General features: G+C 35.9%; 1 protein-coding gene and 1 long non-coding RNA gene across 5 annotated transcripts in view; one reads left to right on the top strand and one right to left on the bottom strand.

Moving 5' to 3' along the window:
* LOC106878084 (VPS10 domain-containing receptor SorCS3) overlaps positions 1-23,501 on the bottom strand; it is a 1,080,069-nt gene that overhangs the window by 328,888 nt on the left and 727,680 nt on the right. For all 4 annotated transcript variants that reach the window (XM_089362577.1, XM_052972785.2, XM_089362576.1 and 1 more), the window contains one exon: positions 21,591-21,709. In XM_089362577.1, coding sequence (XP_089218703.1) covers positions 21,591-21,709 — 119 coding nt within the window. The remainder of the gene's footprint in view (positions 1-21,590; positions 21,710-23,501) is intronic.
* LOC149132658 (uncharacterized) overlaps positions 3,050-23,501 on the top strand; it is a 57,083-nt gene continuing 36,631 nt past the window's right edge. The window contains exons 1-2 of the long non-coding RNA XR_016244267.1: positions 3,050-3,243; positions 20,091-20,206. This is a non-coding gene — a long non-coding RNA (uncharacterized LOC149132658). The remainder of the gene's footprint in view (positions 3,244-20,090; positions 20,207-23,501) is intronic.

The following is a 23,501-nucleotide window of genomic DNA, read 5'->3' as shown; positions in this document are numbered from 1 at the left end:
GTCTGTATGTCGGCATTGTATAACAGTTTTGAAGTCCCTCACATATCGGTTGGTGGTGTGGAGCATTTCCTGAAGTTCATTCAAAAGGGGCATTTTTGTTCCAGGTGCCACCTGACCCCAGCAAGCTGTTTGCTCAGTGGTATCTCCCATGAAGTAAATATGAAGGAATCAGTGTTCAGCATTGTTGACAGGAAGAATAGAACCTATCCGATGATAGGATTGGCCCTGAATTTTGAACATTGGCATATAGGAGTCTTCATGAATGGGTTTGCGACTGAAACTTGTCATCTGGAAGGTAGAGTTATAAACACGAATTTTCTGTATAAATTGCTATGAATCAGGGTGTTGACCAAGGAGTAAAGAGAGCAAAGGTTGAGGAGTGTTTTGCAGATCAGGCAAACAAACCTTTCCGTTTGAGTAGCATAGGCCACTGGATTCCCCAACCCACTTGAAGGCCTTGCAAAATGGACATATTACAGACATATCCCCCACAACAGTCTCTCAATGAGTGGCGTAATCCTCAGCAGGATGTTGAGTGCCTTTGATACCTATTGACTACTCGGTGACTTCCAGTAGCCATGGGCAATGGCCTTACGGTGAATATTAGACTGAAGTCTCATCATCTGATGGTTATCCTCATCTGCCAATCTCACAGCAGAAGTGGATGCAGTGTTGCGTGCCCAATGGAAATCACTCTTTTCTGGGGCTTTTTCGGCCCTTGTGGCAGCAGCATGCACTCAATAGGTTTCATGCTGCTCTGGAGTAGTTGCAGCTCTCGCAGTGGCAGCTTTTTACAATAGCCTACAGGACCCCTGGTCCTCATTTTCGATAGCCTGCCAGCACTGCTGCTGCAGAATACTTTCTGCCAATCTGTGTTCTCTTTTTAGGTGGCATGCCTGTATTATCTAGAAAAGGAAAATGAGTTTTAGTGTACCAAGTAATTATTGATTCTATTACAAGCTAACAAAAGTCCCTTTATTCTGTCTTCCCACATAGCCTACGCGTAAAGTCAAATTATACATACCAATATACATATAAAAAAATAGAGAAAGTAATAATACAGAATTACAACAGACATTATAAATAAAAAAATGTGATAACCACTAAAAAATATTCTCTAACGCCAATATACAACAATATAGATTAAATATATATGGATGACCCTACATACAAAAAACTATATACATACAACGAATTTGGATAAATCTTTTAAATTAACAAACACATATTTACATGAAAGAAAATTACCGGAGACATAACACATGTTGTGCTAAAAATAATAGCTAAATAAATTTTTTTGGATAAATCTTTTAAATTAACATAAACATTTATTTACATGAAAACAAAATGACAGCTTCCAAATCTTGTTTCCTGACTGCGTCACCACACAGGTGGACAGTTGAAATAAATAAATAGACAAAGTCCTATCACTTTTATAAAAAGATTAAAAAGTATGGAAGACCCTACATAGAAAAAAACTATGTCCATTTACATCTATTTATGCGGGAGCTCTGGGCAAAATGTTATAGTGCATGACCATCCTTGGGACATAAGTGATGTATGTGAAAAGTTTAGAGAAAATCGATTGAGAACTGTGGAAATGTATGTGTTAGTCATTATACACACACATACTGCAATTTATATATACTATATATATATATATAAATGAGAAGTAATAATGGGGTGGGGTAAGAATAGAAGATATCAGAATGTTCCTGTTATAAAGGTTAGTAATTAAAATTTCAGTTGTGTTTGAGGTAGGATTTTGATGCTCTATGTTTAAAGAATGAAATCTTTCCATTCAGCTTATTTAGTAAATTAACTTTGGCAAATTAGATGGTTATGTTTTCTGTATATTATAAATGGCATCGTCTCTTATTGCCAGCAGAGAACTTAATTCTAGAGACAATTTTCCATCTGAGTGTCTAATTGATATTCTCATTTAACATCCAAATAAATTTCATGAGTAATGTTTCATTTTCCCATTGAGGTTCCTGAAAGTGTGAGTATGACTTTTGTGGTTCAGTTTAAAAGGTGTCAAAGCAGAGCTTGACTAGCTATTTATTCAACTATTAAAGATACTATTACATTGATAAACTATATCCTTATAAAGGCATTTATAGTCTAAAGAGAAACTGCTCATGTTAATAAAAATGATATTTTTATGATTTTCTTGTTAAATATTTTATAATGTCTATGTTGTGAATGAAAGTGTTTTCTAAAGAGATGGAAGAAATGTCAAGTTATTGGGTTAACTATGGCTAAGTGAAATGGTGGATAAAACCATATGATATCTGGTTCTATTTTTATTTGGTTGTGCATATAAGACTGTTTGCATATGCTTTTTTTAAAAAAATTGTATACAATTTAGTTGCTTAATCCAGCAGGCCCATTATCAACTCTAGTCAAGCAGACCTGTGGTCATCTCTGATCTGGTAGACTCACGATAAGTTCTGATCCAACAGGAACCATGATCAAGCTTGGTCCAGTAGATTTACAACTGGTACCACTCTGTCTGTTTATTTGCTGCAACAATGTATTTGGACCAAAGACAAAACATACTCTTTATGTTGAAGGATGCAATTTGAGGTGTTATGTGGCTGCTTTTTCTTGCAGGCCAAGAGACCAAATACAGTCTCCTTCATTGGTTCAAGACTATTTGGTTGGTGTTATTGTTTAACCCCAGGTAACCCTGATTGAACAAATCTATGCTCAAAGACATTTCAGTGATGACCACTAACACAAGTATGACTACAATATCAAATATAAACTTCATTTTTAAAATTGTAGATTCTAATTTGTGGAAGAGTTGGTTATTATTTCTAGAAGGTCAAGTAACTATGGAAAGGTTCCTTTTGGTCAACATGTAGGGTGAAAGTTTGTGTTTACCCAATATAACACAAAAGTATTTATTGTCTCTTCACAGTTAAGTGTATTCCAACAACCGATTTTATCAAATTCAAGTAGAAAAACTGATTGTTGAATAGAAAAACTGATTGCAGCTTTAATCATGGAAAGTGTCAAAAATTGTTAATAGTCTTCCTTACTTTGGAGAAAGCAACATTTTTTTTTTTATACTATTGTTACTCATATTGATGGAAAAGATTGCAATGTTATTTTGGATCAACTGGGAATTTCCCAGCTTTACATGTTATATATAACATCCTGATTTGAAGTGTCACAGTTTCAGCTATTCCCTTTTTATACACCAGACATTCAAACAACACTGTCATGGCTTGAAAGGTAGGTAGTATCAAGAAAGTTATCTCATATCACAGTTTATGCACTTAATCATGTCTATTTTATAATTTTCTGTATTCACCAACAGACCAGGAGCAGCTACAACAAAAACAGTTTCTCAGCAATTCTCCATCAAGTGATATAAACTTTGACATTTGCCAACTCACTTCATAAAATAGCAATCATAAAATATAGTAAGTTTTACAACCAATGTCAACATGTTCACTCATTCCCTGTTAGCTTGCTGTTATTTATACTGTGATTTTTTTAATGTCGGCTCCAAATACATTTGGGTTTTTCTTTATTGATGCAGAAGATGAAAAGAACTTTGAAATGTTCATTATTGATGTATACCTCTAGGTTGTGAGCCAGTATTAGATCTTGCAATTCTTGTTGATCATATATTCTGCTAATGGCAGTGAAGTAAAAGATACCTCTTGTGGGAACTATGATGATTTATCTTCAGAAAGAAACTAGACAGTAGCAATCAACAGATTCAAGAGAATGTTGTGGACAATCCTCCAGTGTGACACTATTATCTCCATTATTGTTCACTTAAGACTAGTAAATTTTGAGTGTGTGCATATTTATTTATATGTATATCTTTGTATGTGTACTTCCATATATATATATATATATATATATATATATATATATATATATATATATACACACACATACATACATATATACATATGTATGTATGTATATACACACACATAAATGCACATACATTTATATATTGGATCATTCCATAAATAATGCAGTTTTTTCAATTGCATGAACTAAAAGTCGGAGGGGGATGGGATAAACTACCTGCATCAACTTGATATAAAAACAGGTAATAATTTTACCCTGTCCTTATTCTTAGTGCAAGTTTCGAAGAATGCAGTTCAATTTTAACAGTTCTTTTTTCAAAGCTATAATGGAAGTGACAAAGGAGCATATTTTGCTTTATGAGTTCAATAAAGGCAACAACGCAAAGGAAAGTGAAAGGAATATTAATGCAGTAACTGGGGATCGGACAATAAGCATAAGCCAAAAATTCTGAGCCAGAAACTACAGCCTAGAAGACAAGCCTTGTCCTGGAAGATCTGTAGAGCTTGACGGGGATGTCCTGCAAACACTGGTGAACAAAATCCCATCATAACTATTGAGGAACTAGCAGAGAAGCTTGGATTTGGTCATTCATCGACACCTGCATGCCATCGGAAAAGTCAGCAAATTGAGTTGATTGGTTCTTATCAAGTCTAATTGCAAGCAGAGAGTGAACGTGTGTTCTTTGCTCTTACATCTCACAAATGAACCTTGTTTTGGACTGAATAGTGACTGGTGTTGAGAAATGGCTTCTTTATAAAAATATCAAGCACTAAAGACAGTGGGTAGGGAAAGGAGAAACACTGGCACCCCAGGCTAAAGACAGTTTTCAAACATGTAAGGTGTTGTTATCTATTCGATGGGATATGAATGGTTTAGTTGACTCTGAACTTTTAAATCTAAAACAAACGATAAGAAAGGAGATCAAATGTGAGCAGCTTGAGTGGCTAAAGTCAGCACTAGAAGAAAAATGACCGTCTTTGTTTCAAGACAAAAGGTGTTACTCCATCAGGATAATGCTCAGCCACATACAGTAAAGTTGACATTCCAAAGGCTGGAGCAGTTTGAATGGGAGACAATGCCCCACCCATCATATTTGCTGGACATTGCCCCATCTGATTATCATTTACTCTGCAGTGTCCATTTGGACGGAAAAAATATGAATTCTGTAGACAAGGTCAGAATAGTACTGGAGGAGTATTTTTTGTCATGGCCAAGGGAATTTTGGGAGAGGGACCTTGTGAGTCTACCAGATAGATGGAAGAGCATTGTAAAAAATGAAGAAGAGTATATTTTAGATTAAAAAAGAACTTTGTTTATCTTAATTTTGAAAAATAAAAGAAGTATAAAAGAACTGCATTATTTATAGAATGACCCAATACATATAATACACACACATACATATCAAGCACACTTGCTTGAGACAATCTACAAAACAGTCACTGCCTCACTCAGCTTTCTGAAATACAAGCATACAGACTAGTTTGATAAAAAAAAATAATAACTGAGTGAATTCACTGTGAAAGTCGGTGTGGAGTTTATATGTGAAGCAACATTCGAGATATGATTTTTACTCTACATCAAGTCCAAGAGAATTCTATAGCACAATGTATTTCATTTATCATATTCATTGACTTTATGAATGCTATTGAGAGTGTGGGTAGAGTGAACTTATGGACCCTGCTTGCAAAATGTGGATGCCTGGACAAATTTTGGGAGACTGCCAAGCAATTTTATAACATATCTCTCATGATCTCTTTCCTTGGAGTCATAGATTGGTACTTTTTTCAATCACACCACCATCTGCACTACCTCTGGGTTCTGTACTTGAAAATAGGTGATGTGCATATCTGCACAAGAATGGACTGTAAAGTGTTGAACATTCTAGACTAAGCGCCACCAGGAAGTGCTGTGATATGTGTATCTGTAAACGTTTTTTCACTGATGACTCGATCCTAGTGGCTTATTTTCTAGACAATACCCAAAAAATTACACACTATTTTGAATGTACAACATCAATTTTTGGTTTGTCAATAAATATTAAGAAGACTGAAATTTTGTATCAACCTAAACCTGGCATGCTGAAACATGAACCTCGATATCAGGACAGTAAACCAGCCTCTAAGTAAGGTGAAAATGTCTAAGTATTTAGATAGCATAATTTCTGACAATAATAACCAAGATGCATTACATATAGTCATCTGTGATCACTTTTGAGATGTTCAATGTTTTGTTGTGGGAAAAATGTGGCTTTAAACTTTCAACGAAATACAAAGTTTATTGAACAGTACTTCTATCCAGTCTCCTGAGATCTACCTAATACAGTGTTAGCATTTAAGAATGCTACTTATCTGACAGTTGCACTGGCTATGATCTATAATGAAGATTTCTCGGTGAAATCAAATCTCCCATGAGGAGGTCTTGCAGTGTGCAAATATGCCTAATATTAAGTCTATCCTAATGGAATGATACTGGCACTGAGTGGGATGTGTGGTCATATGGAGAACAGTATGATCCCCAAGGTTGTACTCTACAGTGGACTGAAATGCAGAAACCACTGAAGAAGGCTGCCAGAAACTCCATTATAAGTATATTATCAAAGAAAATTTCAGTGAAGTAGGTGACCTGATTGTGTCTGTATGGAAGAAGATAAAAACTGATTGCAAATAATGGTGGAGAACCATTTAGAAAGAAGTAAATATGGCTAAGTCAAATTAGATGATGCAGCAGGAAGAAAAAGAGAAAAGGTTAGAATTAAATTCACAACACCAGAACTATCATCAGTTTCCTCAGCATTGTATAATACCTATAGTCAATAAGACCTAAGCAAGTAGCTTTGATCTACAAATCTCACAAAAGAGTTAGACATTATTGATGAAGTTCCCTCACCACACACACACACACACACACACACACACACACACACACGTGTGCATGCATATGCTTGTGTGATTGTATGTTTGTCTGTATATCTATGTCCTCTTCTATTTTTTAATTATTTAAATTCTTCCTCTGCAGAAGGAGCTGGTTTCTAACAAAGATACAAAGCTCAGTCATTGGAATGTAGATAACAAAAAGAAATTCACATTTTAAACTTGAGAAGGATCTTGCATATTTTTATTATTCCACTGAGAGATTGTATTTCTAATGTGCAAGTTAGTCCTAGCTTGTCCAGATTGTCACTTAGGCATTTACTCACAAAACCAAGTGCATCAATTATTATTGGTATTAATGTGAATTTATAATGTGAATTTATAATGTATGTAGTTTCTTCTTTTTCTCTTTCTATTTTTAATTTACAGTAATTTCATTCCAATATCTGTAGAAAATTGGGTAATGAGGTCCAAATGCATTTTTATGTGGTTGATATTTGGCCCATACAGTTTCAGGTCATCAAAAAAGAAAAAAATGAGAGATACTTCTGGGTCCATTTCTATGGCCACTATATTTTGTGAGTAGGTATGGCAATGGGTTTAATGAGAGAACGAAGAGCAACACCAACAGGCTGTCACTCTGAAAGATGCCTTTTTGCTAATGAGTGCTATTAGACTTAATTTGCTCCTCATCACTCTTAAGGAGCAAAGTGTTGTACCAAGTCTTGGTCAGGAGTTCAACAGCACTCATCAGTGGTTGTAGGATTTTGGCTAATCCCTGATAATCCAACCACATGTTATACTATCAAAAGCCTTCTGATAGTTCAGCCACATTATGGTTAAATTTCTACAATTTTTTACTGTTTTTTCCTGCATCATTTTATTAATTAGCAGCTGCTGTATAGAGCCCCACACCTCCTTCATTCCTCCAACTTTCTCATGTGTTATAATGTTGACAGCAGCACAATGATCCTGCAAGAATAGATTGAGGCACCTAGTGTATAATTTGTACATGATGTTCTGGCAGGTTATTGGAGAGTAATTTTTAGCAAGGGTCGTTTGGCTATTCTTGGGGATGAAGAGAGTAGTTTTAGTTGATAATCATTGGGGAAGTTCTTCTGTGCCCTTGATACTTTCTCCATACAACCATAAAAGATGAAATTCTTCAGCCAGAAGCTTGTTATGAAATCTGAACCTGGAGATTTCCTGTTTGACATTTTCTGTACAATTGTTTCCAATATTTCACTGTTTATTTCATAATGCTTCTGTTGGACATGCTTGCAGTAGATCTGCTCCAGTTCTTTTAGCCATACAGCATTTTTGTTGAACTCATTATTTGTTAACCATACAGATCTCCAGTAGCCTGATCTTTTGTAGGAGTGTCTTTTAGAGATTTAGCCTTGTGCATTGAAGCTGCAATAAACTGACTTGAGATCCCTGGCAAATAAATTATTGAGTATTTGCCATTTAGTTTTTCAGCAGCAGCTATGAGTTGTTGTTTCAGCTGATGCAGTTTGGAGTTTTGGTTTTTGAATCCTGTATCACTAAATCATCTCTCTAGTTTCTTCTGAGGTCATGTGAAGTTGCTCTCTGTTTTACAGTTCATAACTACAACAATCTGTGAGATACTTTTTTGTAGGAATAAAATTTTATCTTTCAAGTAATGTGCCCATACTGGTTCAGGCTTTTTGCTTGAATTTTGATTGCATGGCTTCAGTCTTTGTGACACACTAGTAATGTAATAACTGAGACATAGATAAAAAGATTAAGGGTTTTGTAGTTAGTTTTCATACCCCTAGACTGTGGTTTTCAGATATTTATTTGCTATTTCATTTACTGCCTCTGATTCTAATTTACTGGGTTATTAATTATACTGATATTGTATGGCCTGTCATTCAAGTTAAGGTTGTGAACCTGTTGAAGCATATCATCCCAAATCACTCCAGAAGGTTTTGGCATTCTTCTGTGTGTACAGTATAGGGTATGGATTTCAGCTAAACTGCTGGTGTGTTTGTTTACTGATAGATTTAGTTGATTGTTCTGTCTGTCCATCAATGGCAGTGGGATGATTATCTTCAATGGCTGGCTTTATAGTGCAAGCCTGTTTTTAATCAAACATTTCTGTTAGATTTATCAATTTACATCTAAAATACATTTTGTTCATTTAAATGTTTTAGGGAAAAATTCAAATTCTGGGTCTTTGCACTTCCACCTATGTTTTAGCCTTTGTATAAAACCTGAACTTTAAGGTTAGATTGTATATAAATCTTTGTTAAGATTGTAGCTTCATTGTATACAGTGATAGTAGTCATGATTTGGTCAAAGGAAACATACATTTAGCCATGATGATTTTGCTAATTCGCTGATATTTGTATTTGTTTTTAAAAATAGATAAGGATTATCTTTAAAAGTTTTGACAAAGTTTTGTCTGAATTAAATTTAAAGTTGTTTTTGATTTTACAATTGTATTCAAATATACATATTGGGTGGTGTTTGTCTTTTTTGTAAACTGTATTGAAATGTTACTTGGCTTATTTCTTTATGTGTGGATCATTACAGCACTGAGTTTACATAAATATGTTAAGATGATATGCTACAATATATATGTTTAAAACACTTACGTAGAAATATCTGTATGTAATTTTACCACACTCAACTTTTCAAATATTTAGTATGTTGCTTTCATATGAGCAGTAATTACACATGTCCATATATTAGACTAACCATAACAATCAAAATGTTTTTATGTATGTGTATGTGTGTACATATGTGATAGAAGAGGACAAGGGTGATATAAGAAATAATTCAAAAAGAGACTGTGTGAGAGAAGAAAAGGTAATGGAAAAGAGAAAGAATGAGAGACATAGATATTACTGGAGGTGAAACACTAAACTATAGATTGGATAGCAACAGAGATTGGTAGTGGTGGGATTGAATCCCAACAAATCCATTGCATTGTCAACATTACATAAATATTGAGATGGGGAAGAGATAGGGTACTTGGGGAAGAGATAGGGTACTTGAAGCAAATATGGAACAAGATATCAAACATCCCAAACGTTGTAATCATCATCATTTTCTAGTTTTCTACAAGTGGCTTTGATTATTCTTTCCCAGCACAGTGTTCTGCCACAAATTAAAGTACTATAATTTTCTCTTTTGCGAAATTCAGTCTCTTGAGATATGTCTTCACCTCTTAGTCTCATTTTCTTCCATAGGCTCACTCTTTCATAGGGTTTGTCCATTTGGAGTGCCTGGTACATCCTCACACAAGTGACACCTGCCATGCGCATCATCTGCCCAAACTTCTCTCTTAAACACAGCATTTGATTTCTCTTATATCCAGTTTTTTCTCTTGGCTCATTTGTGCTTTGCTATCAACACATCCATCTTAGCATGTTTACCTCATTTCTGTCCAGTCTTCATGCATTTTCCAGAATCAAGACCCATGTCTTGCTGTCAAAAAACAATCCTGTGTAGAAAAGAAATTTGCTTAGGGGGTGAAAACCCAAGTCCAAAATTATTATTATTACATTTGCACATCAATTAAATCGGATAAATCCAATAATGAAAAAGTAATGTTTCAAATCAGTCCAAAAATGCTTCTACACTTATTCATTTTGGCAACGAAGTTTTTCTGGTGGATGTTCAAAGCATCTTCATTACAGTTATAGGGGATGAACTTGTATCCCATGTTACCAAGCCACTGATAACATGACACTTTGTAGGCAAGCAATCATACTATTTGTTTTTCATTCAGAGAGAGGAAAACATTTGTTACCAGCGGAGGTGGTAACTCCTTAGATTTTTCCCTCTGGTAACCATGCTTTTGGTCAATCTAGTGCCACTGCTAATTAAGGTCACTTAGACAACAAAAGCTATTCAGTACTTCTACAAAATTCTCTAAGCATTTGAAGGAATTTGTTTTACATGTTCTGTAACAGCTAACTTTTCTTGTACATCAACCACATAAAGTCAGTCTTATCTGTCTCAACCCATCTGTATTTCCACCTAAAGTGCTTGTGCCCATAGTTTACACTGAGTACACCATATGGAATACCTATCCACTCCTTTTCAATACACATGTGCATGTGTTTAAATGTATACACACACATACCACTTGATACAAAAATTTAGAATAATGTAACTATTAAAGCAATGCAAGTAAAATAGAAAAGCTGCTAAAATTTCAAACTAAGCACTCATTCAGATCGTATATTTTCATGTATTTAGAGATGTGGAAAAAAATGTGTAGAAACACTTATGCTTCTTTTAAGATGAATAACTCTGAGATAATAGATGTGGGTTATTCTCTTTGACCACTTTGGAAATGCTGGAAAATTATATACATTTATGCTGAAAATTGAGGAAGGACAAGTGTGTTACATAAAATTCAGGAGTATACATCATCAATGTGAATGAGCATGATAGTCATAAGGAAAGGGGGAGGTGAGTGCAGGAAAGAAAAAACGATGTAAAGAAAAAAGATAGAAGAGGAAGAGATAACAACATGCAATTTCAAATCCCAGTGTATTTTTGTGATTTCTGTTCAGTGATGGTAGTGTTCCCTAGTTTAATAACAAATGCATTTTAAAGCATCTGACTTTACTGAAATTCTTTTGATTTTATGTTTCAATACTGCATTTTCTAGCACATAAGTCAAATTTTTCAGATCAAATTATACAGCTTAAAGGGTAGATCAACTTTTACACCAAGACAACTTTGGAGGTCTAAAAATTTCATGTGAAATATAGCGGGATTTGGAAAGACAGTCATGATGTTTGAATGTTTACACTACATGTTTACACTATCTAGTACATCAACTTGTATACCAAAAAAATAGGGTAGAGGTTTTGCTTATGTAGGATTCTGAGGATTTTCCTCTTCTCTGTTGTGTACAGATAACACATTTTGTTTCCTTTCTTGTAGGGCTTAAATTTTTTATCTGTATAATGGATGATATTCAACAATAAAATATTTGCTTATATTTTTCTTCTGTCATGTCTATGTTATGTGTGTGTCCTTTATTGTAGTTTAGATTTTGTAGAGATGACCTCTGCCTTAGAAATTTTGACTTCTGCATTATAAGATTTATTCAATAAGCATGTATTTGTATTACTGCATTCCATGTGGCGTCAGTGCTCTTCATTGGTTTATATATTTTTCATCTGTAAATTATTTTCAAGTAGCACCTCTTAAAAAGATTTATCTTATATCTTTGTTCCCATACATATAGTAAAGGAAGGAGGTACAGTAAGGACAAAATAAGAGGAATAAACATGAAATATATTAATATTGAGGTTGTATGGCACATGTGGCAGTAGTTGGTTGCAAGAAGAAATTGCCATTGTTGTTGTAGTATAAGACATTGAGAGAAAATAAAAAAAATTAAAAAATATTGATAGGAAACATCAAGATGAAGAATATTTGACTGTTACATAGGCAGCACTATCCAGATCCTCCAGAATATAATTGGGTAGATTCTACAATCGTTATTTTAAACATGTAGTACATTTGTCTTTTAGTCACCATATTGTAAGAGGGAAATGGTGTTTCTTGTCACTTGACTAAAAGAATATACATGCTGTGTATGTCTGCTCTTAAAGGTATGTTCTGTTCAGCTAAATAAGTATGCTCTTTTGTTTTAAAGTTTCACTTTGGACAAATATATGAATTTCATGCTGAGACATTTATCAGTCTGAAGATATGAACAAATGTTGCCGCAATTACGCTAGTGTTGGTTAACTGATACAAAACTATTATGTTATAGTTTCTGTTACTACTTTTGCTGAAGCCAGAAATCAAATTCTCAATACTTTTAGTACAGCTGTAACTAACTTTCATAGCATTCTGTGTGTGGGTGTGTGTGTGTGTGTGTGTGTGTGTGTGTGCATGCGTGCATGTGTGTGAACATTAGCTTTACTGAAATGAATCATCTTTTTTTTATAAAAACTGAGGGAGGGAGAGAGAGGGAGAAAGACAAAAAGAGAAAAATGTGAGAGAGTGGTAGAGGTAAGGAGAGAGGGAGAGATGCTGGAACGAGAAAGAGATGAAATAGAGGAAGAGGTGGAGAAGGAGAGGGTGATGTGAAAAATAATACTGAGTTGTTTACATTTTATTTTCTTATCAGTGAATACAAAATCTGTTTGTAAAAGTTAATGTGTACACACTGATGTGTATGTGTATGAGTGTCTTGCTGTATGTGTGAATGTGTGTGTGTGTGCATGTGTGTGTTTGTATGTCTTGATGGGTGCTGGTGTATGTTAGTATGTGTGTGATTGTTAGTGTGTCGGTGTGTGTATGATTGTTAGTGTGTTGGTGTATATGTGGATGTGTGTGTATGTATAGGTGTGTGTGCTTTTGGAGTATGTGCATTGATGTGTGGACAGCAACATTACTACCACATCTGTGAACAATCTTCAAAAAATGTAAGCACCTTTCTCATTTCCCTTGGTCCTTGTAATAAAATCAGGAGGTTCTCTGATGCTATGAAAAAGCCCAAGAAGATCTCACAATCAACTACTTGAAGTAGTTCAAAAATAGTGGAAACAGTCTCACTCAAACTTAAGTCACTTCATACCTTAACCGTTGTGTCAACAGGCATCTTTCTACATCAAAGCAATAGCTGTGAGAGATATTGATTGATATTCTGATTCTTGTGATGCTAGTCATCTTGCCTTCAACACTGAAAACTAGTCAAAAACTGCCATAGGGATCAACAAGGATGTAAACAAACTGACACCATTTGCATCACCATCACACAACTCTGCCAGATTAGATCTCTGCATACTGACCCAACAAAGGCAACTATAGAACGTACACAGTTGAAAAATATTTTAGAAGCATAATATGAATTCCGGGTAGAGGTAGGGGTCCACCAAGGTTCCGTCCTCAGCCCCCTCCTATTTATCATAGTCCTCCAGGCGATCACAGAGGAATTCAAGACAGGTTGCCCTTGGGAGCTCCTCTATGCTGATGACCTTGCACTAATTGCGGAGTCACTATCAGAACTAGAGGAGAAATTTCAGGGGTGGAAGCAAGGACTAGAATCGAAGGGCCTTAGAGTCAACCTAGCAAAAACCAAAATCCTAATAAGTAGGAAGGTAGATAAAACACAAACCCCTTCAGGTAGATGGCCCTTCTCAGTATGTAGAAAAGGAGTAGGTAGTAACTCTATAAGATGTACCCAGTGCAAGCTATGGACACATAAGAGGTGCAGCAATATCAAAGGCAAATTAACTACGAAGTTAGTTTTTGTATGTGGCAGATGTTCAGGTGCAATAAACACTGTAAACAAACAGGAAACAACTTCTATCTCATTCCAGGAAGAAAAACTAGAGGTAGTTGATAGCTTCCGCTATCTGGGTGACCAAGTTAGTAGTGGGGGTGGGTGTGCTGAAAGTGTAGCTGCTAGAATAAGAATAGCCTGGGCAAAGTTTAGAGAGCTCTTACCTCTACTGGCGACAAAGGGACTCTCACTCAGAGTAAAAGGCAGACTGTATTACGCATGTGTACGAACAGCCATGCTACATGGCAGTGAAACATGGGCTGTGACTGCTGAGGACATGCGTAAGCTCGCAAGGAATGAAGCCAATATGCTCCGTTAGATGTGTAATGTCAGTGTGCATACCCGTCAGAGTGTAAGTATCTTGAGAGAAAAGCTGAACATAAGAAGCATCAGTTGTGGTGTGCAAGAGAGATGATTGCGCTGGTATGGACATGTGGTGAGAATGGATGAGGATAGCTACATGAAAAAGTGCCACACCCTAACAGTTGAGGGAACCCGTGGAAGAGGTAGGCCCAGGAAGACCTGGGCTGAGGTGGTGAGGCAAGACCTTCAAACATTGGGCCTCACCGAGGCGATGACTACTGACTGAGACCTTTGGAAATGTGCTGTGCGTGAGAAGACCCGGCAAGCCAAGTGAGATTGTTGCCAGTGCCCCTGGACTGGATCTTGTGCGGGTGGCACATGGGATGCACCATTTTGAGCGTGGCCGTTGCCAGTACCGCCTGACTGGCCTTCATAGGATTTTCGAGTGAGATCGTTGCCAGTGCCCCTGGACTGGCTCTTGTGCGGGTGGCACATGAAAGACACCATTTTGAGCGTGGCCGTTGCCAGTACCGCCTGACTGGCCCTCGTGCGGGTGACACGTAAAAGCACCCACTACACTCTCTGAGTGGTTGGCGTTAGGAAGGGCATCCAGCTGTAGAAACTCTGCCAAATTAGATTGGAGCCTGGTGTTGCCATCCGGTTTCACCAGTCCTCAGTCAAATCGTCCAACCCATGCTGGCATGGAAAGCGGACGTTAAACGATGATGATGATGATGATGAATATGGAAACAATGTTTTCACCTTCTCTAAGCTATCATAAAGTAACAGATGTTTTAGGGGATGAGAGTGGGGAGAAGGCCAACCCTACCCATAATAAAAGTTATTGATGATATTACAGGAAATGATATAAAAAAATGTGGCAACATATACTGGAATATCAATAGCTGTCTGTATTTGGCTGCTCCAAAAGAATACCTGGGAGATATTTGCAAAGTACACAGCAATAAAACAAACCATCATAAGCAACTCAGGTAAATAACAACTCTAGAAGGAAACATAAAAACTTTACATCACCAAATACAGTAGCTAAATCGTTTTAATGCCCACTTTTCCATTTTTACATGAGTTGGACAAAGTTTATTGAAGTAAATTTTCTATGTCTGATTGCCCTTCCTGAAGCCAATTCTCACCTGTTTCCAAGCAAGGTAATATTTCTCAATGGCTAGACATGTTTTGCAGAATAATGGAAATGAATGACACTGCTTCTATAACAGTGACACTCATTTACAATTAAGATGCACTGTCAACACACACACACACACACACACAATGGGCTTCTTTCACAAGGCTTTAATTGTTCAAGGCTATACTAGCAGACACTTGCCCAAGGTGCCATGCAGTGGGACTGAACCCATAAACATGTTGAAAAGCAAATCTCTCAACCACCTATCTTAAATACCTTTGTAAGATGTAAAGTAAATGATAGATTCAACAACACTCCAACAACACCCACTAAGAAAAGTAAAATCAAATAGAGATCCTTCTCTAAATCTGAAAGGAAAACTAATAACCCAGAAACACAAACGCAAGACTTAGTGGAAAACTCCACTACCAGTAAAATGAATGAACCAGGATAAATCACAAGTTTTCTTTTGACCAACAAACTCTATACAGGAGGATAAAGGGGAAGATATTTCAGTAAAAAGAGCTTCCCAGGAAGCTGTAGTCTTAGATCCAGAATAAAATTAAGGGTTTTAATTGGAACACAATATGACTAAACAATATATTGAGAATACTGTACCAACATCAACAGTAAAACTTATAATGATTGACACTGAAACTTTATATAGCTATGGGAAAGCTATGTAAAGAGACCTGATAGTTGGCTACAAACACAACACATTGACTTTTTATAGAAAATCACTTATAGAAATACTTCAAAAGTCTATGGGAGATCAGATTGACATAAGGAACTGGATTGCTATTCACAAGCAAACCTTAAGATCAAGAACAAAACCACCGGCCTTCACATAATGTATAAACTGGACTCAATCCACTTGAACCAATTTCTCCAAGACCATTGTGAGTCTAACTACATAGTCACTGACAAGTAGGTAAGTGGAAAGAAAGCAGTATAGGGTTGTGCTGAACTTTTGGTAAATAAAAATATGAAGTCTGAAGTAAGAAAACAATATAGAAACCTTGTGATATTATGGCTTGATTACAGAAAGGCATTCAATTGATTCCATCCCTCATTCATGGCTACTGAAGTCACTACAGCTGGCAAAAATATCTGCTGACTTTGCTGTTTCTATTGAAAGATTCATGAAAACCTGATCCAAAATCTGTCTCAAATGTCATGAATATTTAAATGGGAACATTCTAAAGTGATAGTCTGCTTTGCTTCTGGTTATTTTGGTCCTTAGTCCACTTTAATTTCTTATAAAAAAATCCACTGGCAATATTTTATGGTCTACAAGAACAAGGGAAAACAAGATTGTCCATAGTTTCTTTGTGAACAATCGAATGATATGTCAGAAATATTTACAAAAACAGCTTGATTCAATCAGAACATTTTCTGTTGATATAGGAATGGAGTTTGCCCAAACCTAAAATCTTTGCATCAATCATCTCTCTATCTCTTCTCTTCTACACAATGTATGCTACATATACCTAGGTCTTAATGGAAACATGTTATACAAAAGGCACTGTGAACAAGGATAGAATAATCAAAGAATATTATAGCAGACTTAAAACAATATGACAGGCAGTGATTTCCTCTTACAAGACAATATTTCACAATACATCTGCAGAACCTGCATTAACATTTGGAATACTTTCTTGGTCTAAAGAAGATTCTCAATCCATAGATATTGAAACCCATAAGATCCTGACATCAACTACAAACTTCCACAGAAACAGTGATACTGAAAAATTCTACCAGAAGATAAAAAGAAGGAAAAGGCTAAGTGCAGTGTGAGTATATCTCACAAAAGATCTGGAAAAGAAACTCTGTACATATCACAAAAGACTATAAACATGCATACATATACATATATGTATGCGTGTGTGTCTATGTATATATATATATATATATATATATATATGGGTGGGTGGGTGTGCACACACCCACAAATACCCATGCATACATATACTGGTCGATTGAGATGGTTGACACATCAAATTTTTAATGTTTTCGAACTGTCATAAAAAATGTAATAAAACACAAGTACAGAAAAGGAAACAAACACAAGCCAAAAGCAATAACCTACAGATTTTACACATTGAAAACCAAATTCGAGTTAAAAGATGATTTATAGATTTATGGAGATTGCCTTTGCAATCTTCTGTCACTGTTTGGTGCTTTATTCCTCATTTGTGTTAGTGTATACCTTTAGTTTGTTCTAGTTCAATGTTGCGATAATATATAATGACCAAGTTAATCATTAGCATTAACGCATGATGTCTTTGCTTTTAGGATATTTCTAACAGACTTTTAATCTGTTTTGTAGTTACAATGTGTTCTGGTCTTGGCGCACATTTTTTTTTATTATGCAGAACAGCAGGATATGTGCGTGTTTTTTCTTTCTTTCTTTCATTTTTGTTTGTTTTGAAGGAAATTAGGTGTTGGGAAGTGATGTTTATAGTTGAAACTGAGATGCAAGGCTGGGAAGCTATCATGTAATATATTACAGCAACCGTTTCGTGGCACATTTGTCTTGTTCTGGCAACTTCTAACTAAAGTAGTTGGTTGAATGTTAAACCATATTAAATGTACTCTTTGAAAGTGTGATTCCATAACAGAAAGGTGACATTCACCAGTTTACATTAAGATGAACACATTTGCAGGTCCAGTCTTTAGGTTTTGGAATGTAATGGAAATGGTTGGGGTGTAAGTAGGTGCTACTGTATGTCTATGAATGTGTTTATGCGTGTGTGCATGTGTGCCTGCATCTGAGTATGTGTGTGTGTGTGTGTGTGTGTGTGTGTGTGTGTCTGTTGACACTGAATGGAATTATATTACTTATTTCCAACTGAGTCTACATTTAAGTATCAAATGATGCATTAATGACATCTTCAATAATTTGAATAATTGTTTCCTTGCATGGACACACTAACGTCATCATCATCACCATTCACAGTTTGTTGCTTTCCATGCAGGCATGGATTGAATGATTTAACAGGATTCGATGAGACAGAGGCCTACGTCATGCTCCAATATCTGTTTTGGCATGGCTTCTGTGATTGGATGCCCTCTTTACAGTATACTGGGTGACTTGTTTTTTTGTTGCACCCTACGACTTGCAAGACTAAAGAACCTCAAGCTATAACTGGAAGAAAATAGGAGATAGAGAGAGAGAGAGAAAGAGAGAGAGAGAGAGAGAGAGAGAGAGAGAGAGAGAGAGAGAGAGAGAGAGAGAGAGAGTAATGATTTTAGATAAGGTGATGAGAGAGAATGAAGTATGAGAGAAACAGACTTAAGAAATGGAGAGAGTCACAGAGTAACCACTATTGGAGTGTAAGTATTGAAAGAACGGAGGAAAAAGAAGGGACCAGTACCAGTGGTTAGCAAGAAAGCTTTTGACTGTTATTATTATTGAGTGAGAGAGCAGTGCAAATCATTAAAATGACTGGGGTATAAATATATAAATCCCAGTATGCCCATCATGACTACTTGTTTGAGAAGTGTACATTAGGCATACACATCACAACCATGTGCATGACATGATGATCTCATATGAAGATAAACAGTGTATGGCCTAGTAGGTGGGGGCCCAGTTAAAATTTTTTGAGGTCTAGCAGCCCATCCTGCTCAAAAGTTCCCTGAATAAGGGCTGTTTAAGTATGATGAACAAAACACCTATGTTTCCAGAGGTGAATTATTCAAACCCTTAAAGAAGTCCTCTCAACACATGGCTATGATGCTCCCGATCAGAGATGCATATATTGGGACTAAGGGAGATGCTCAACTGGTTATGGCCAAGCAAATCTAAGGTATTGAGTAGAATATTTGCTGTAGCCCATCTTTTACACTAAGACAAAACATATACATGTTAAGATTCCAATTAGCTAAGACCAGAAGTATCTTTCCTTTTTGCTGATGCTACTGCCACTCTCACCCCTTGACCGGTTCCTCTCAACTCTTCTCTGTTCTGCTCTCATGGGCTGATGGATTCTTTTCTTTGAATTCAGTAAATTCTGATTTTGCTATAAGCGTGTATAAATGTGTGTGGTTTTCTTGTATAATTCACACACTTAATTGTGTGTGTATGTGTATTTAAATATGTATGTGCATAAGCATACGTGTGTGTGTGTTTTCTAGATGTTAAAGTCTCATTCATCATCATCATTATTAAGGTAGTGAGCTGGCAGAACCGTTAGCCCATTCGACAAAATGCTTAATGGTTATGTTCTGAGTTCAAATTCTGCTAATGTCAACTTAGCCTTTCATCCTTTCAGGGTCGATAAATTAAGTACTAGTTGAGTACTGGAATCAATGTAATTGATAGTCCCCTCCCCCAAATTTTAAGCCTTGTGCCTACAGTAGAAAGAATTATTATTGTTATATTTTAGTACTTTTTACTCTTTTGAGCATTTACTGTCTCTTGTCTATTTTTACTCTTATTTAATTAATAATTTTTGTTCTTTAATCACATTTAAAAGATTTACTCTGTTTGTTACTACTGCTGCTACTAATACTTCTATTGTTACTGACGCCTCTATTGTTGCTAATGCTACTGCCATTCTCACCCCTTGACCAGTTCCTGTCAACACTTCTCTGTTCTGCTCTCATGGGCTGATGGATTCTTTTCTGATTTTGCTTTAAGTATCTCCAGAGAGAAGAGAGGAAGAGAGAGTATGCCCCACAACCACTAAGTTCAACCAAAAACCAATTGAACAATGAGCATCAGGTGTTGACAGCCAGAATGACTGATCTATATAGGTAAGAGAAAAAAATTACATTTAAAACCTTGAGGCCTGAATCTACAGGCCAACAGCCTTTTCTCAGTTAAATTGCAGTGGAACTGTATTTTTATTGGCATGTGTAGTGTTTCAGAATGAACCATATCAAATTTGTTTGCTCTAGTTTGCTTGAGTGATAAAACAACAACTTCCAATCTTACTTCAGTCAGGAGGTTTGTGATAGAAAGTTCATTCAGCTAAAAGAAATCAACTGATTCTTATTAAACCATTCCAGTGCTGCAGTCATGGAAAAAATGATTGCAAGGTGCAGTAAATAAAAGACTTTATTGCAAAATATGGAATATTTGCCAAGTGAACATTAACCCTTTAGCACTCAGATTACTCTAATCAAATGTAATGCTTATTTATAATCAGATTGTTTTGAATTAACAATGCATTATCTTGTAGCTTTGACATTTCAATAATGTGATTGCTTATTTTGAGAATGACATTGTAGGGTAGGTGTGAGAAGCAAGATCTGGCTGGTTTGAACATAAAATAGGTAGTATATTTTGGCTGGATATGGTCGGTTTAAATGCAAAAGGATTAAAATAAAAATAGACTGAGTAAAAGTCCCAAAGCAGAAATTTTTTAATATCAGATTTATTTGATATATCATTGTTCCAACATGTTTTGTTGTTGTTTGATAAAGAAGCACATGATCAAAGTTGTTCTACATTTCAGACACAAGACCATGTTGTATGAAAGACTGTTATACAATATAGTTTTATGATATCTAATGTATCTTTCATTTTTAAGACAGTAAAGTCTAAGTCAAGGCAGATTTGGCTGCTATTTCTAACTGATCAAGTACTATGTTGAAGCATTCTCTTTCATCAATGTTGTTCTTATTGTGGTTGATTTGTATGAAAGTAAGAGGAAAGTAAAGTAAAAAGATACATAGGCTCATAATAAAGGTTGGTGGTGAACAAATTTCAAAACACAGTAATTCCATTCAAAGTTGTGGATTTCTTATGAAATGGTGTCCTTGATGATGAATGAGACTTTAACATCTAGAAAACACACACACACGTATGCTTATGCACATACATATTTAAATAGACATACACACACAGATAAGTGTGTGAATTATACAAGAAAACCACACACATTTATATACAAGTATTGACACCTGTGTATATATGCACTCATGCATTGATATACATACACATAGAACCACACCTCTGTTTGTCTCCCTCTCCATCTCCCTCCCTCTCTCTCTCTCCCTCTCTCTCTCTCTATATATATATTTATATACACACACACACATCCATGCACATCTATATACATACACACAACACAAACACACATAAATATTTCTATACACACCTAATAAATTGAAAGAAATGAAACAGCTGACTCACCTGTACAAATATATATTCATCTTGGACAATTAAAGAAGATGGTAAAATAGGATTGATGGAGGTATCCATGGAAATTTCTCCACAGTATGGAGCTAAGCAAGCCAAATAACGGGTCTCTCCTTAAAAAAGAACAATGAAACAAAGTGAATATTGCTTTCTATGACCATTAAATTTGAAAACAAAAACATGCATTACATAGAATTTAAAATATATTATTTTTTTAAACAAAAGAATTCGTCAATCATTTTTTAAAACGTATGAAAATGATTATTTCAGTAATATACAAATATCTAAAAATGTTTCAACATTTTGAATTTTAATAACAAGAAAAATGAATGTTGTGCAAGAATATATATATATATACAGAGAGAGAGAGAGAGAGATAAAAGAGTGTGTGGAGATATTCATGTATATATATATATATATATATATATATATATATATATTATATGTATTTATTTTCTCTTAGTTAATAATTAACTCCGACAAAATAAATTGGTTAATAGATACCAGGGTAGCAAAGATCACAAAATGACTGTGGTGTAACTCCTGTTTATGAGGTAGAAACTCCCTGTTATTTTGGGCAATTGAGTAAATATAAAAATTTAATAAATGGAGTAATACACATATGTCTTACGGTTAAGCTGGTTCCTATGTATTTCCCTGAAGAGAAGATTACATCTTTATCAACATCACTTATTCCTTTGGAAGTAACCATTTGTAATCTTTGAGACATATGTTGGAAATAAAAGAATTTATTTAACATATGCGTATTACTCCATTTATTAAATTCATGTATATATATATATATATATATATATATATATATATATATATATGTGTGTGTGTGTGTGTGTATACATATATATATATATGCATATAAATATATATATATGTATGTTTCGATTGTCCATGCACAGGGGTCATGCAGACTCCCGCCTTCACAGTGAAGAGGAATTAATTTTCTCACTTCGCTGTTTTGTGCCACATGGGCTCAACTCCCCTCCCCTCTCCTCTCTTAACTCCTACCCACCTTCTCCCTTCATCATTATCCCTCCATCCACACCTACCCCCTCTATCCCAATACATCCAAATCTCACCCCTACCCCACCCAAACACCCCACCCCTACCCCCAGATCCCCACCCTAACACCACCATACCCCAACACCACACTACACCACTCTGCACACACTAGCACTGACAACTTCCCATACCACACAACACCACACCACACCACCCCACCCCACATACACCAGCACTGACCACTTCCCAGCACCCACATCATCATCCACACACGCACACATTACAGATGCACACACTTACCCACGCACACATCCACATGTCAAGGTCATATTTACACACTCTCACATACACACACATGCGCACGTTCATTCTGGGATCACCACTACTTTATTATCTCCCCTTACCCGACCACTTAGCCTTTCATCCTTTCAGGGTCGATAAATTAAGTACTAGTTGAGTACTGGAATCAATGTAATTGATAGTCCCCTCCCCCAAATTTTAAGCCTTGTGCCTACAGTAGAAAGAATTATTATTGTTATATTTTAGTACTTTTTACTCTTTTGAGCATTTACTGTCTCTTATCTATTTTTACTCTTATTTAATTAATAATTTTCCTTCATTGGACACTAAATTCTGCTTGCGAAGACCTATTGGGGCAAGTGAAACCGTAATTGAACCAAATTCGATGACTGGTACCTGTGCCAGTGGAGCACAAACAGCACCGTCTGAGCGTGATCATTGCCAGAGCAGCTGTCTGGCTTCCATGCTGGAGGCACATAAATACCACCATTTCAGCGTGATCGTTACCAGCGTCGCCTTACTGGCACTAGTGCCGGTGGCACGGGAAAAAACATTTGAGTGAGGTCATTGCCAGTGCCGCTGGACTGG

The sequence above is a fragment of the Octopus bimaculoides genome, chromosome 14 (genome assembly GCF_046866305.1).
Source record: "Octopus bimaculoides isolate indiv1 chromosome 14, ASM4686630v1, whole genome shotgun sequence".
NCBI lineage: Eukaryota > Metazoa > Mollusca > Cephalopoda > Octopoda > Octopodidae > Octopus > Octopus bimaculoides.
Note: the sequence above shows the minus strand (reverse complement) of the source record. Positions and strands in the feature narration are given on the sequence as shown.